General features: G+C 40.4%; 1 protein-coding gene across 2 annotated transcripts in view; it reads left to right on the top strand.

Annotated features, from left to right (window-relative positions):
• Positions 1-645: 645 nt before the first annotated feature.
• The window catches only part of ERBB3 (erb-b2 receptor tyrosine kinase 3), a 68,155-nt gene continuing 51,337 nt past the window's right edge, over positions 646-17,463 (top strand). For both annotated transcript variants that reach the window (XR_012688638.1, XM_075199566.1), the window contains exon 1: positions 646-869. Coding sequence is in view for 1 of the 2 variants with exons in the window: in XM_075199566.1 (XP_075055667.1) it covers positions 794-869 (76 nt within the window). In the remaining variant the exon portion in view is untranslated. The remainder of the gene's footprint in view (positions 870-17,463) is intronic.

The following is a 17,463-nucleotide window of genomic DNA, read 5'->3' on the forward strand; positions in this document are numbered from 1 at the left end:
GACAATTGAATATGCCCCTAATAGTCTAAAAGTAGTTTTGGGAAGAATTATGTAAAAGTATATTTTTTATTATTTATTTTCATTTATAAAATGTAATAAAATACATTTAATTCCTACTAAAAACTGTGTCTGTTCCAAAGACACAAAACAAAACAATATAAAATTTGCTTGGATAGACTAACAAATAGAATAGTTCTAGTGAAAATTCTCAGTACAACCAAGAATACCCCAGACAGAAAAATGGAACTGGTTATGAAGAGGTGAGAACTACTTGGCCAATAAGTGTTAAGTATATCACACATCATAATATATATATATTATCTTTCTATACTGGCCTAGTCACTGTTTTCCATTACAGGAAGGTAATGCATTGGTATTTGATACAGTAATAATACATGTATGGATCAGCACAAGCTATAGTAACTGTGGAATATAACACTATATATAATTATATGTCATACACTCCCTATATGTCATACCATCAGGTGTGTTGCCGGTGGTGACGTCACGCAGGTAGTGTAGGCAGCAGCTCTGCCCTGGCTCAGGGTACAAGCCATTGACGGGCCTGAACCAATCAAGCAGGATGTGGGCGGGGCCTGGGAGACTTTCTCTCAATGAGGAATGTGGCGTAGGCAAGTGCTGTCAGATACACTGCTGTGTCCCGGCTGTGACTTTACAGGACTCTGCTGGAACCCAAGTCCAACACTAGGATATTACTTAGCACTCCGGCTCTGTGTGTGTCATGTCCACACTGCGCTACTGAGCCCTCTCAGCACCGCTGTCACTGCCCAGGATGGAGGACTTCACCAGGAGATGGGCTCTGCTATTAATCGGGTATCTAGCTGTGGAGTCTGTGAGCGCTCAGAACGGTAGGTGGCCCTTGGTGATCTCTGCATGGGGCCAGCATGTTACTTGCTCTGCTAGTTAAAGTGACTTTCACAGATCTAAGGGCAGACTGTGGAGTAGGGGGCATTTCATGCTATACCCGGTTATTGGGCAAACGCTGTGGCACCGCAATCCTGCAAACCTCTCTTACTTGTGTCTTTAATAATGTTACATATATATATTTATATTTGGCTGGTCAGCAGCTCAGCAGTTACCTCTGGCTTCTGACTTCTCACTAGGGTTCAATAAGTGAAGACATTATTGTGAGCTGTTGGATGTATGAAAAGTGGTGAATCTCAGTTTGGAACGCTGGGGAACACATGGTTCCTGACTGGCAGCTGCAGGCTCTGCCAGTGCTGGTTACTGTAGGAGATGGGGAAAGAAAGCCGTGCCAGGCAGAGGTCATACCCTGGCCAGGGTAGCCTCCATGGCACTGAATGGGCGTCGCTGTGGTCTTGGCACGTCGCTGCACTCAGATACCTTTGAACTTGCTCTGGGGAGCAGTGGAACCTGTTCTACTCTGAGGCTTTTGATGCGATTGTTTTCGCAATTTGCTCATTCTGACTGACCCAGCGAGGCATTGTGTAAAACAGTTTCGGGAAGGTGTGTCTTATAAAGGTGCAGGAGAATGACTCCCAGAAATAGGCTGCTATACTACTGTACAGTGAATTGATTTTACTCTAGGCAAAGAATGTGGCAACTAGCATGAGATGTGCAGCAGGTTGTGTATGTTACCAGACCCTAGTAAAGTAACAATTGTATATACCTTTATGTTACATTGGCTTGAATAAATAGTATATATATACCCTCAATACAATATGGAAAGATTGAATTGACATCTTGAAATAAAGGACATTATTTTCCCCCCATTATTATTACTTTTTCTATAAACATATTAATTAGTGATGCACATAGTGGACAATACAATAAAATGAAACTAATGATACAGTGAGATCTGGTCAGTCTGCTAATGCTGGCTCCTCTTGCACTGTGCAGAGGAGACTTTCCTCTGTTTCTCATATTTTTAGGTGAGGTGCAGTATGTGCTTCAAGTTTAAATACATCTGAGACACAGATCTGTCATGTAAACATGATGCCAGAGGCCACCAACTGTACAGTGTACGCTGTGGACTTGAAGAGTTAAAAATAAGACTTGATGAAAAATTCCTCATGCAAAATGCATAGAAGAGCAGTTACCCAACATAGCCAGTGAAGTATGTTTAATTTCCTGAGTGCGCTGTACTTAGAGAAAACATTGGGGCAATGTTTAACTGATTGCTTAACCAGTCATTTGATTGTGACCTGTACAATTGTACAATAGTCCACGGTGTTCAGGATAATTTAGCCAGTTTGTGGTAACAAGAGTACAGGGTTGTGAACAGTGCTGCCAGCTAAGTTGGCAGAAATGTCTTCCTGCCCCCTCAGCTAAGTGCTGGGGGCAGGAAGGCAACTTTCTTTCTTGTTTGTGTAACAGTGGTGGTGTTTGTGTGAGTGAAGAGATTACAGACAGGCTTACAATAGATATACACATCAGCCACTGCTCAAAGTCTGAGATTTCTGTAAACATCAGCTACTTTCAGTTACAAGACATTGAGTTGAGCATTGTCTCAGCAATTGTTATTTAGAATGCAAGTTATTACTAGTCAGTAGAATTATTTTTACTCATATGTTACCTTATCGATTTTCCTCAGTTAAAATCTGCTGCATTTATTGCTAGTTCTCTCATCCTGAGCTGTAATTTGCAAATTGCTGTAGTAAAAGACGGATAGAGTGCATACATTTAAAAGTGCTACATTGTTTTTCTATAGTGACATACATCAGTTCTACATCTAAACACTTGCTCACTTGTAACTAACTTGATGGTCCCTCTAACAGGCATATTTATTAACCCCCGCATTCTCAACACGATCCATTTCAATCCTTATCACAAAGATAAGGATTGGAATATTGTGACTATTTATTACAATTCTTCACTAGGAACAGGAAACACAAAAAACTGCTGTTCCTGTGGAGACCGGTCTCCTATGTAGTCTGCGATAGTGATCCGAAGATCCCTCTACCACAAGTCTCTCCCTATAGGCTTCAATGGCTTCAATGGCTGATGGGTTAGTCATTGGGCATAAGTTCCAAAAATCTTCGATTTTCGGAACTTGTTAAATGGTGCTTTGTGTTCGAAGGGACAAGGAAAGCAGCAGATCTGCTGTGATTCCCTAATCATAAATGAAGAGGATACTGTAATATGTGGCTATCCAATGAATATCCATATTTCAATGAAATATGTCTTTGAGAAATAGGCCCCTGAGTGTAGAAAAAAATAGCAAATTACATGATCGCAAAAAAACTTTCAAATGGGTGTGTAATAGGAGGAAAAGTAAAGTCTGCTGTAATATACATTGTGGATAACAGTTAAGTGATTAGAAATGTCGGATGATCTTATACATAAATATGACTCTGTGCATTGGGTAAAGCTGGGTAAACACTACAGGTTTTTCACCTGATTATCGTGCCAATCACACAATAAGCGTCTGTTAGGTCCGATATCGGATTAGTGTGTATGCTCCATTGATCACGTTTCATCGTACCACAGCACATCGTATCATTTCATTTGCTTTTATAACTGGATGAAAAATCTCCATAAACGATGGAACAATGTCGGGCACATTGTACAGTGTGTACGTACTCACAACCAGCAGTGCAGGCAGATCTCCATAGAGTTAACTGCATCACAATGTTTTCAGCAGATGGTTATGACAGATGAAGAGCACAGATCTGAAGGTAAATCGTGTAAGATCGTATAAGTGTGTAGACATGAATCGTCATGCTGGTCGGGACTTTCAGTTGTTGGAAAAATCATTAAAGATTTCTCATCGGGAGAAATTTTCTGTAGTGTGTTTCCAGCTTAACTTCTGAATATTTTTTATGCTTGTTAAGAGCTGTCCATAAATTCAAGAGCAGTCAGGACAACATGATTTACCATTCTCTTCAATGTATCAAAATATTTAAGTTTAATTCCAGGATTCTAAAGTGAAGGACTGTTTACTCATTGGGAAATCACAATTTACACCATTGTTTGGAATGCATCACATATTCAGTGGACACTACCTTTCTTTTGATGTTGAAAACTTATCAAATACTGACTCCTGGATTGCATATATTGATTTGTGTCCCAGACGAGATGTTATGCGAGCATTCTGCATGGCTGGGGATATCTATTCACTTTAATTTTGGATCTTGGTTAGAGACTGTAACTGTAGGTAAATACAGCTCTATTACACTTCCTGTGTCAGGTTCCTTGAGTAATAAATTATAAAACCAGGGAGACAAGAGTTCCTGCATATGTCACACAACAGGATTGGTAAGTTTGCCGTTTTATGCAATTAATTTAGTGATCTGACTTCTGGTAAAGAAGTCAGTAGTAAGTGTAACAGGTTTAAACCTACTGCCTGATTTTCTGTGACCTAGGGCAACCTTCTCATTTCTGGTAGATGGAATTTCAGGGAATTGAAGCCTGGGTTTCAAAGCTTTTTCTGGCTTTTAATATTAGCAGCAATTGCACTGAACCTAGATTGATGCTCTGCTTCATATCACATAGCAGAGGTTTGTATCTGAATGTGAAACTCTACCATTGATGCAGTTGCTGGTGATCTAGGTTTGAGTAATAATTCTTATCAGCTTCTTGTGAGTGTGGACAATTTGTTAATGTATCTAAGGGAGGGATTCAATTGGCCGCGTTACTGTTAAAAGTAACGTGGTCTGCGCATTATTACCGTTATTACGGTAATAGTGCGCTTATTACGATAGTTTTAACGCCGGCTTTTTGCTCCCTGAGCTGCAAGCAGAAAGCCGGGTTAATATTACCGTGATAACGGTAATATCTTTAGCACATCTGTACTACGGGGGGAATTGAATTCCCCCCTAAATCTGTTGTAGGCAACAAAATAAAACTTAAGCTGATTACACACTACAGGTTTTTCAACCAATTATCCTGCCAATCACATGATAAACGACTGTTAGCCCTGTATCACACATGGCCTGATTCATTAAGGAACTTAAATTAAGAAGTTTCTTATTTAAGTCTCCTGGACAAAACCATGTTACAATGCAAGGGGTGAAAATTAGTTTTCTGTTTTGCACATAAGTTAAATACTGACTGTTTTTTCATGTAGCACGCAAATATCAACTTTAACTTTCAGTGTACAAATAAGCTATCAAGTATTTGTGTGCTACATGAAAAAACAGTCAGTATTTAACTTATGTGCAAAACAGAAAACTAATTTTCACCCCTTGCATTGTAACATGGTTTTGTCCAGGAGACTGAAATAAGAAACTTTTTAATTTAAGTTCCTTAATGAATCAGGCCCATAGTGTGTAATTTCCCAAGATCGCGTTTTATCATACCAAAGCACATTGTATTGTTTGATTTGATATAAATTGACTAAAAATCAGGATCAGCAATGGAATGATGTCAGGCAAATGTGGCAGTGTGTATGCACCAGCAGTGTAGGCAGATCTCTATAGAGTGTGCAGTGTCACAATCTTTTCAGCAGTTGGTTATGACAGATGAGGATCTGAAGGTACATTGTGTAGGTGTGTACACATTAATCTGCATGATCATCTGGACTTTCAGTCGTTGGTAAAATCGTTACAGAAGTCGTATCTGCAGTAATTTTCTATTGTGTGTACCCAGCTTAGTGTGATCCAACAAGGGGGGTGAAGGTTATTTAAGGCATAATATTCTGCTATCTTGTTGAATCCATATTTGCCTCCAACCAGTTTAATCAGATGTGGGACAAGACAAATTAAATGAACTTGACTGGGGTAGGGGCCGATGTGCTGGAACAACACTTTCTCTATAACCGTGCAGGATATCTTGGCCCCATATAAATCATACACTCTTCACCTATATCTCTCCAGACACAAATTGGTTAATTTTTGACCAATTTATATTTGGCCATCTGTATTGCTCAGAAAGTATTAGATTAGCTCCAGTCTTCTAATGTCTCCAGTAGTGAGGATAGATCATACCTGCCGACTTTCTTCAGCTCCCTTCCGGGGGCCAGCCAGTGGAGGGGGCGTGAGGGGGGCGGGATGACCAAAATCGCGTCATTTTGGCCACGCCCCCTGTGACGTCATGACGCAAAGCGTCATTTGACAGCGGGGGCCAGGGCCAATTCACTGGGAATTGCGGCGTTTGGGATCTAATTCTGCCCACTTCACTAGGAAGTGGGGCACTTCCTAGTGAAGTGGGCAGAATTCGGGAGATTGCCACACTTGCCTGGGAGTCCGGGAGACTCTCGCAAAATGCGGGAGTCTCCCGGACATTCCGGGAGAGTTGGCAAGTATGGGAAAGATTGTAGTATAAAGCTACTTTTATTGGGCTGCCCTACAAACTGACTTCTTTGTTGTGTTCATCTGTGTTCATTTTTTTATTGTTTTATAAAAATAGGATTTTTTTTTTATATTAAATGAAAAACAGTTAAATAATTTGATGGTATATGTTGGTTCTTAATTCAGCTTAGTTTGTGCCTGTAACATCACAGCGGTGCTGCGAAGGACGTTGTGATTTCCTTCAGTCTATACAATTTCATTATGTTGGACAGTGGCATGCAAAGAAATGGACATACTGACAACCCATCCATCAATGATTCCTTACATTGTATGAACACAATTATCTGCCATGTTATTTAGACAGAAAACAGTGACACCTATTTTGCGTGACTGCTTGTCAGTGGATGTGCAGCTTTTACATGTAATCATTTCATTTACGATCTATTATACTGCAGCATAAACTATTCTCCACATAGTCTCCAACAAGTGGGCTATTCATGGGGAAAAGCCATTGGTAATTGTCCTGCGAGCAGAAGACAAGAACAAGCATTTCTTGTGAAATGACTCCTCGTATCTTGACCCCCCCTCCCTATTTTTGGGGCTTATGGGTAGGAGCAATCCATTTCACTTGGCGATATAGTGGCAGGAATGGCAGGTGGGTGGGTACGTAAAGCTAAAGTTTCATCCTTTCTCTTTCTACTTACCGACCCAATCAGGGTGCTGGGCAGACTCAAATTTACATTGGTCCTTGAAGTATAACCTTAAAATAAAATCATTTTTATTTAATCTGCAAGTTGTTCCCTCACAATAAACCATAGGATAGTCTCACTGTTAAATGGCAAGTTAAACTTCCGGTGAAAGAATTGCATGTCAGCCTCTGGGTGTTTTATTGAATTGCTTCATTTATTAGACGGACAATATGAGCAGTATTTGATTACATGTATAGATATGAAGTAAACATTCTCAGTGTTTAAAGGAAATAGTAAAAACAAGTGGCGCAGCCAGCAGGACAGCATGCAAATCATTATATGATGAAATTCTAAACACAGTACATTCTTTATAACTGATATAAGTGTGATCACGGAATGCGTTTGTTTTGTTCTAAGGTAAATAACAAATCAATAGTGGGAAGCAGGATATATTTAATAAAAAAGTGGATCCCTTAAGAAAGCTCTAAATCACATTTGCAGCGAAGCAAAAGGCAATAGTGAATATCTCTCACGTGCACCCCTTTTATTTCTTAATTCTTTAAATTCAGATTTTCAAGGATTTTGTCCCCCAGTATTAGTTTTTTTTTTTTTAACATACACTTAAAAATGTTAGATTAAGAATAACAGAAACATTTGTAACATTAAAACAGAAACAAAAATAAGCTATTCAAATAAACTCAAAATTAATGTATAAGTCATGTAACTATTTCATACTGTGTATTACTAGCAAGATTACTGCATATTATCTGAAATAACTAAACTGCCTTTATGTAACTAAACATATTACTATTATGCTTTTTTCTCCGTTTTTACAGCAGGTTGTCATGTTAGGAGGGGGGTGCTTCTCTACCTTACATTATGCTGAGCCAGTAGAGCATAAGTGACAGGCTTGAGGTCTTTCTCTACATAAATGCACTGCGGTGATTGGTGGGTTTGTACACAGGAGCAGAGCCATTAATGTCACAGCTGCAGCTCCTGATGATCTGATATAGGCCCAGAAGATGGGACACTGAGTTTCTCTGACTATGGTCATCTTGATACTTGGTTATTTGGCACCCTCCTGCCTGGGGTTGGCGCATGAGGCCTGAAGTCCCATTCGCTGTTTCATTGCATATGTGCGGAGTGCCACTTCTCTTAGAGCTTCCATCAATGTCCCTGCCCCTGTGTATAAATCAACCACTGCACACTGTGCATTGCCGTCTAGCTGTCAGTCACTGCCCATTTAGAAAAACAGCTCCCTCCTAACACTGCAACCTGCTGCAGAGAAGGAAACAGAGTATGGTGAACATATTTAGCTAAATATAAACATCCAGTTATTTCATGTATGTTGTTCAGCTCAGCGTTTGATATATATTAATATTAAATAGTGGTTTTACTTGCTCTTTCAATGACTACAGTCTCAGATTTGTGTCCCATAACAGTTTCAATTAAGAAATTGCTCTAAAGGTGTGAGAGATGGCTTTAGCTGTCTGTAATGGTGCTATATAATTCTCAATTAAGCTTTACTTTTTTTCAAATTGTTTTTATTATTGTCACTCTGAAGCAAAGCAATACAGAATGAAACATTGATGGACATAGTATTTAGATGACTGTGTATATAAAATAATATTATATAATCAATATCTCTTATGAACTATGAAAGATAATTTTGTATATACCATATAGCAATAAGATGCTTAACATATATATCCGTATATAGTATGTATAGGGGGACAAGCATATATATAAACCTAGCATCTGTCCCCCAGGCAGGGCCGGATTAAGGGAAGGGAGGCCCCTGGGCTAAGGGTACTGTGAGGGCCCCCCCTTTAGCCACCCTCCCATGAGGTGCTCCTCCCCTGTGAGCTTACCTCCTTCCGTTGTTCCACTCCCTTTAGTGCTTCCGCGGCGCACTGTAATCTCCTTATAGAGGAGATCTCGTCAGAGTGAGGCTATGACTCATATTCTTACACTCACGAGATCTCCTCAGTAAGAAGATTACTGCGCGCCACGTAAGTACTACAGTGACAGCAGGCAGCTAACAGCATAACATTTGCTGTTAGCTGTCTGTCATTCTCCTTGAACAGGTGACAGTCGGAGCCCGGAGCGGGGACGCACCTGATCTGATGAATGCCGGCGGGCCCCCCAGCTGCCCGAGGCCCATGGGCTGTAGCCCCTTTAGTCCTATTGTTAATCCGGCTCTGCCCCCAGGCCGGCCCCATAGTGGGCTATCATGGGTCACTGGGCCACCTGCATTTTTTCCTTTAAAATAGGCTATGAGTCTTGTTCCGGGGATAAAATTTGCCAGCCCTCCTCTGGATGTAGGATTAATATTAAGCTATATATATATATATATATATATATATATATATATATATTACCTTCATTCTATGGAAGTTTACAAATGTAGGGTTTAGTGATCCTATTAGGTTACTAGGAGTTTGTACCAAACTGCATAAACAGGTCTGGATTTACAGAACTGGAGTCCCTAGCCATTCGCGGTACCTCTTTTAAGTAATGTTTCTTAGATACCCCTTATCCCTAGGTTATTTAACATTCTTACACCTAATTTACAATCATAGCAGTTAATTTATTAACATTTCCTCAATTTTTTTTTCTTGCTGATGAAAAGTAGAAAAATCTAAACAACTGCACTATGCATCCCTTAAAAACAGGCTTACTGTGCCTAATGGTACAGGCTTACTGTGCCTAATGGTACAGGCTTACTGTGCCTAATGGTACATGCTTACTGTGCCTAATGTTACAGACTTACTGTGCCTAATGTTACAGACTTACTGTGCCTAATGGTAAAGACTTACTGTGCCTAGTGGTACAGGCTTACTGTACCTAATATTACAGGCTTACTGTACCTAATGGTACAGGCTTACTGTGCCTAATGGTACAGGCTTACTGTGCCTAATGGTACAGACTTACTGTACCTAATGGTACAGGCTTACTGTGCCTAATGGTACAGACTTAATGTGCCTAATGGTACAGACTTACTGTACCTAATGGTACAGGCTTACTGTGCCTAATGGTACAGACTTACTGTACCTAATGGCACAGGCTTACTGTGCCTAATGGTACAGGCTTACTGTGCCTAATGGTACAGACTTACTGTGCCTAATGGTACAGACTTACTGTACCTAATGGTACAAGCTTACTGTGCCTAATGGTACAGACTTACTGTGCCTAATGGTACAGACTTACTGTACCTAATGGTACATTCTTACTGTGCCTAATGGTACAGGCTTACGATTAACGATTTTTTGGCACAGTCATTTTCATTCCTTTTTGCAATGATAAGGAATGAAAGACTGTGACCTTTTTTATTAAAAGTGTTCTGCCGGAACACGTTAAACGCCTGTCCCGGCGAATACCTACCTTCTATCTCTTCTATGGTCACTATTGCAAAGTGGCGACCTTTCCAATAGTCACCGGAGGGGAGAGCAGGTAAGATGCGTTAAGATCCCTCTACCACAATGCTCTCCCTATAGGCTTCTATGGCTAACACCATCTTCAGATGGCGGTAACCATCAGTCACAAGTTCTGAAAATCTACAATATCTGCTGCAAATCCCTAGTGTTGACTAGAGGGGTTACTCAAATTCTACCATATTCGGGGGGATTAGGGGCTTGTTAAATATGCCCCATATTGTGCCTAGTGATTCAGACTTTCTGTGCCTAATGGTATATGTGCCCTGACTTTAATTAATGAAATGAGGCAGAGCCCCACATTTGACCCAATCAAACAGTATTTGTTTCCAGAGACACCAGGAAATTGATTTAATTTTGCAATGTTTAACATGCCAATTTTATTAATTGTAACTAGCCTAGAGTGTTACCAAATAAAAACTTATGCAACCTTGTTTATAAAACAAAAATGAATGAGGAAACATATTGTGACTGTTCAAATAAATATATACTTGCAAATATGACATTGTATTACATTTGACCACCTTCCTGCCTGAAAAGCAAAGTCCACGTATATTACAGAAAGGATTTACAGGAAGGCTTTGAATATGTGTGTGTCATTCAATCAAACATAACCCTATACAGCAAAAGGTTTTTGGGGCTTTTTTAAAAAAAATAATTATTTACTTAAAGGTAATTTAATAGTCAATCATATATCTTTATGCCTCTGTCTTTATTTCATTTACTCAGTGTTCTGCTGCACATTACAGAAGAGTTACACTCTTACATGTTGAGACTCTGCTAAAGATTTCTATTTGATATAAAGCTTTGATATGTAGTGAGCAGCCGAGAGGTGGAGAATCCCATCTCTTCTTACTCTACGCCCGGATTAAAGATTTCTTTTTTAGCTGCGATTGAAACCAGCTACACGTTACCTCATAAAGTCACAATCAGCCTAGTACTCCTTTCATAACAGGTGCAGTGAACTGTATATGTGGAAATCTGATTCTGCTATTGGGGAACCTGCCTCTGACAGGAAGTGGGAGGTTGTAGTGTGCATTAAAAGTTGTAAAATATGGCATTGCTGACACATTAAACAGCAACTGATTTGGCACGCTTTAAAAGAGCTAGTAACAAAACCCCTGTAAGACCTCGTATACCCTCCAGCAATACATTATAGGACTGACAGCAGGGGAATCAGAGAATCAAAATTAACAGATGAGCGGTATTAGTTCCATAGATGTTATTTAAGGCATGACTGTAAATCGCCTCTGTGAAATAAATTGCACCCACAATATGTACTTCTAAGAATAGCGCTCGGCCCAGGCTCTGCTGCCCGCCCTGCAGCCGTCTTGTAGATGTTACCAAACCGACTGTAGCATGTAGGTCAGCATAACAAGTGACAGAATCAGTGTGGAATTCGCTCTTGTAGATAGACTGGCTTGGCTGGCTGAAATGATTGATATCCATCATATTTTATGACTTTGTATTGCAGCCACTCTTGTTTTATACCCTTAAAGCTTCACCACATTTGTAATATATTTGTTTTTCTTCTTGTAACAACAACCAAAGGTCAGTTGCATCAGCAAAAGTAACCATTTTATGACATAGAAAAGTCAACACCTGGACCTCACAGGTAACAGTTTAACATACAATGAAGAATTTAGCATACAAAGAGCAGGTAGATAATAGCTCACTCTGAATGTTTGAGCAGTTTTGGGTGTATTACTTACTAGGTGTAGATTGCAATTTTTTTTAAAAAAAATAAAATGTCAAATTGCGGGATGGGATTACTTACTCAGCTGGCGGGGTGAAGAAGTTGCAGTCATGGAGGTGTTCCCTGGGTTACTGCTAAGGAGTTTTTTTCTCAAAAGCACTTGATCAGAGGTGTTGGAAACTCAACCTCATCTTTATATTTTTAATGGGGTGCATTTTGCACCTTTCAGTTGCTTTTCAGCAGAAAGGCGCATTTTAAGGTGCACTTAAAGCAATGTAACACACACATAAAAGCGACATATATAATAAAGACATTCCCAATGTCTCCTCCCTGTCACAAATTAATCCAAGGGCATAACTAGAAATTTGTGGGTCCCATAGCAAAGTTTTGTAAGGACAACATTTTCTGCCCATTGTTTAAAGACCCACATATACATATGCAACTTTGACCGGGCCGATAGGACCCCCCTCAGCTGTGGGCCCCATAGCAGCTGCACCCTACTGCACCTATGGTAGCCATGCCCATGAATGAATCTAATTCGAATTATATCTTAGGAGAAAACCAGAAGAGTAGATATAAATAAAGTGGTTGTCCTAAGGTGGTAGGAGGCTGCTCTTTTATGTGTCATTTCTACTGTTTCCATCATGGACATTTTCCATAGGGTCCGCCAAGCCACAAATGTGGGCAGGGTATGATTTTAAGGAGGGGTTTACAAAGACTGAGAGATTGTGCACCTTGAAATGCGCTGGGTACAAGTATATGCACATTTTATAAACCATTCTTAGAGTTGGGAGTAAATCCAACTAGAAGGTGTAATATTACCAGGGGCTGGCTGAGCTGGGGGGCCGGGGATAAGCTGCCGCCCGGGCTGCTTCCATAGTGGGCTACCTTGGGCTGCGTTACTGGGCTACCTGCATTTTTTCCCCTCTATAACTATCCTAATAGGATGCTGAGCTGAACTGAGTCTCTCTAAAATGTGCAGTCAGCCCCGGAATACTGACCTTGACAAAACCATGTTGCTCTGCAGGTGGACAAATGTGAAATGTGTGGAAGGGTTTAGCTCTGTGAGAAGGATGCATCATCACTCAGGTCTAAAGGCAGTGTATGTGCTACATGCAAAAACAATCAGTATTTTCCCTACATGCAAAAAAATTGCATTTGCACCTCTTACATTGTAACATGGTTAGACCCGTAGCACATCTGTACACTTTAGCTGGATTTGCTAAATTAGTAAGTGCCAGAATCACATAAGTCAGCATAGGAACATATGTGTGAGCCCACAAGGTAGTGTACCTTAAGTTCACGCAAGATACACTATGAAAACTGGCATACGTCCCACTCTTCCTTAGCCCCTTAGTGTCTAAAGTGTTGGTGCCAGTAATATATGATAGGTCACACCTGCCAACTCCTGGAGCGGAGGTGCAGTGTAAAGACTGAGGTGAGTTATTGCATATTGTGTAGTGTTAGCCACATCATAAGACGCAATGCCGTGAACGCCTCATTTTTCTGTGGGTGGCCAATGACATGATTCGTGACAAATTGCATCATAGAGGCTCCCGTCTCGCCCACTTCACCAGAAAGTGATGTGGGAGAGTGAAGTGGGCATGATGTGGGAGAGTGAACTGCTCTCCAGAGAGTTTGGGAGACCTACCCAGAATTTGTGAGGTTCCCCGTGAGAGAGTGGGTAAGTATGTGATAGGTTTCCCCCGCGTACTAATGAATTACCAGAACAATAGACATCTGATCAGAAGGGTGTCTTGAACTGAAAAAGTTTGGAATACATTGGTGTAGTCATTAGCTGATAAACCACTCCTTCACTGAGCAATGAGAAGTTTCCATATCATTACACGTAAGTTTAGAGCTTTACTTCCTTTTCCTATTTTTTATACATTGTTAAACGTGAATGGGCGATATGATAAGACAACTCCCTTATAGGGTGGTGGGGGTATCTTTAGGAGTAAATAAGGAAAAAGGTTCTGAAACTCAGATTTAGGTGCATCTTGGCATCTGGAAAATATATATAGAAAATATATAGATGCTTTTCTCAACATTCATTGTTATATGGAAAAAGTTAATAATATTATTATTGTTATTATTGTTATTATTGTTATTATTTCCATGTACTGATATTTTGTTTCTGACAATTGTGGCATTGAAGTGTTCTGCAGAAATGAAAGTGCCAGAAGCACAAGTCACTTACAAAGTGCTGTATTTCCCTATAATGTACTTCCTCCTATGACACGGAGCCCCAGTGACTGTGCGCCTCTTCCATCAACAACAATGTGTTTAGAACAGAGGTATGCAACCTGTGACCTACCAACTGTTGTGGAACAAAATGCCCCTACATGCTTCTGGGGGCATGCTGGGACTTCTAGTTCCACAACTTGTGAGTCACGAGTTGCTCAAGTTTGTATTTATAGGCTGTTTTTTTGAAGATATTATTAGACCGCCTATGTAATTATATTTAAGAGTCACAAAACTGACAATTAACACACTGAGAGCGCCTGAAAGGTAATTACGTCAGCAGGCTGAAATGGTGGTATGACCTGTGGGACATCAGGCCCTTCATTATGTTCCTCTGTGACTTCATGTGCAAATCTCCTTTGTGGAATCCCATTTCACTAGTGGTGCGGAGAAAGGGGGTAACCTTTTAAAACACGCTCACTTAAGTGTGCCTAAGTGATAAAGGAACATTGATTTGGAATATTTGAGTCTATTTTCTGACATCCTGTCTATGTTGAGTGTGTGTATATATATATATATATATATATATATATATATATATATATATTTCAACTACAGTATTAAGTACAATGGAAGTTTGGCATAGTAGTAAGTGCATCACTTTTTTAATGGTAGCTGATGTCTATTATTCAGATGCGAACTGCAATTGACTAATTATCCCCACTCATAACATTTCACCTACCTGCCCTGTCTATGTAGTCTTACCCTTCCTCATTATTTCAGCTCACAAGTCCTGCACTCTCAAAGTGATTTCACACAGTACTGGGGGATTTGTTCCTAAACATAGTGCTGCAATTATCTCTCCTTTCCCACGTCCATTCCACCTATTTTTCTGTCTTAGAAAAGCTTAAAACATAACTAGTAATTCTAACAGAATTATCTCTTGAACATTATACATATTTATTGTTATTGCCGTTTAATTGAAGGATGAGGATGAGGATGAGTGTGGAGCTGTGTTAACATGTTGAATGTAGGATGTCCATGTAGTGCCATACAATGGATCTGTAGTATGTGCTATCTTGAGAAGATGAAGGTTTGCTGTAAGTAATAGGGAATCTAATGAATGAACAGATGTGAGAAGACATAGGATTTTCAATCAGCTGTGCCGACTTTTTTCGGTTTGTAGTCAGTCAAAGTCACCCCAAGGCTGGCCCCCTTTACTCAAAAGCCACTTTGTAGTAGTGACACATTCTGCATCCTCTTGTCTATTTTTACCCTCCCAACCACAATGGATCCCTAGCTGAGCCGAGGCTCCCTCCCCCTGGCTGCATCTGAATCATTGGTCTTTTATGAAGTCAGAACACAGGCTCGGTTTAAGAAGCTGCTTACGCCCTGCAAGGATCACAATGTAAAAAAACATGTTTATTAGGGGCTGGATTAGCTACAAGGAAGCAATTGATTCCAAGTGACTTTTGAGACAATACATAGACCTCCTGGAAGTCTATTGAAACAGCAGGTGTTCCGTTCACTGAAATTGCTTAACCCCTGGTCTACCTACATCAAACACAAATAATACATCACTATTACAAGATTTCCCCTGTCTTCTTTTCCTTTGTCTTGCAAATGGTGATTTGAATACTGGCCAGTGCCTAGATGCACACTTTGGCGCTCATCCTTAGGAGAGCTTTTGTAATGTTCCTTGCATTGTATTCTACACTGATTGCACAGGGGTTAGAACTGGAGACTACATGTAAGCTGTATAGAGATAATTCATCTCTATGCTATCCCACATTAGTTATTTAGGTTATGCATACACTATGATTTTTGGTGCAGTGACATCCGACGGTGATTGGCTGCATTCACCATGACAGCTTGCTATATTCACAATGTGTTGGATGGAGCCAAATGCCATTATACATGCCCATGTCACACGGGCAGCTGTAAGGAATGGAGTACAGACAATAGATGATGGTCCATGCTTTTGCCACCACTTCCCCTCTGAGGGTGTTTTGTGTAGAATACAGTGCTGGGAACTGTGAGAAGGGACTTGTGTAGACAAACCCTAAAGCAAAAAAACATCTATTGCACTTTTATTTTTAACATCTGGGAGCACTGTCTTCCCCCTCCCTTGTCCTCCTTTGGATCTGTGTTTGGGTCTGTGTCTTATAATCCATTAATAAATCTTATAGATCCATAGGGTCTATTTCCCCAGTACAATCCCCTACAGGAATTGTTAGTTATATACACTCTCAAGTAGAAATAGTCTAACGTGTACCAAACAGTAAAGAAATCAAGCAACTTGCATTACCCACGGAGTGTGCACTATTAGATGGCACTCTGACTTGTCTGGCCTACCACTGTTAGCTGACCATTCCCTCTGCCATCAGGCCCATATCCAAAAGGTTTCCATGTAGGGCAGCGATGGCTAACATGTGACACTCCAGGTGTTGTGAAACTACAAGTCCCAGCATGCTCTGCCAGCTATCAGCTAGTTATCTACTGGTAAAGCATGCTGGGGCTTGTAGTTTTACAGCACCTGGAGTGTCACAGGTTAGCCATCACTGATGTAGGGCATCTCACACCTGCTGACAATGCCTGATGATGGGGAGGTGGTTGGCATATCTGCAGTGAGCGTCCACCCGATGGATATGATAGATATACGCTACAAGAGAGAGTATAAAACCAATGAGTCATAATATGTGGGTTGCAATGAGAAAATAGACTTCATGGGGTAAGTGTATTAAAATGTGGATTCGTCAAATCGGAGAGTTTCTGCGATTTTTCCAGCCATATTTAAAAAGCAATTTTAGCCAAGGCAAAACTCATCAGGTTTTGCCTCTAATAAAATTGCCATTTATAATATGGATGTCAAACTTGCCAAAAATCTGAGATTTCATGAATCATTCAATTTATAAAAGTACATAAGTCAGACATAGACTTTTAGAGGTGTTAAATGCTGATTCCTGGCTTAGGCATCATTTGGTCGGAGAAAGATTGGAAGAGGGTGGAGAGTTTAAGGGGGGAGTTCAGTTGCTCGTGGAGTCCTGCAGGAGTCTCGTGCATTTACTTCCAGTTCATAGGGTACTGTCATTTTCACTTATGTTTGGGTGTGCACAGATAAGTGAATATTTCAGTCTGAAATACTCCTCAGTGGCATTTTGTGCAGCATTAAATCTGTCCCAAAGTATTGTAGACGGGTTGCCTCTATTTGGTTCGGAGCTGTTCGGAGCCAATGAAGTGACACTATC

Source organism: Mixophyes fleayi, chromosome 2 (genome assembly GCF_038048845.1).
Source record: "Mixophyes fleayi isolate aMixFle1 chromosome 2, aMixFle1.hap1, whole genome shotgun sequence".
NCBI lineage: Eukaryota > Metazoa > Chordata > Amphibia > Anura > Limnodynastidae > Mixophyes > Mixophyes fleayi.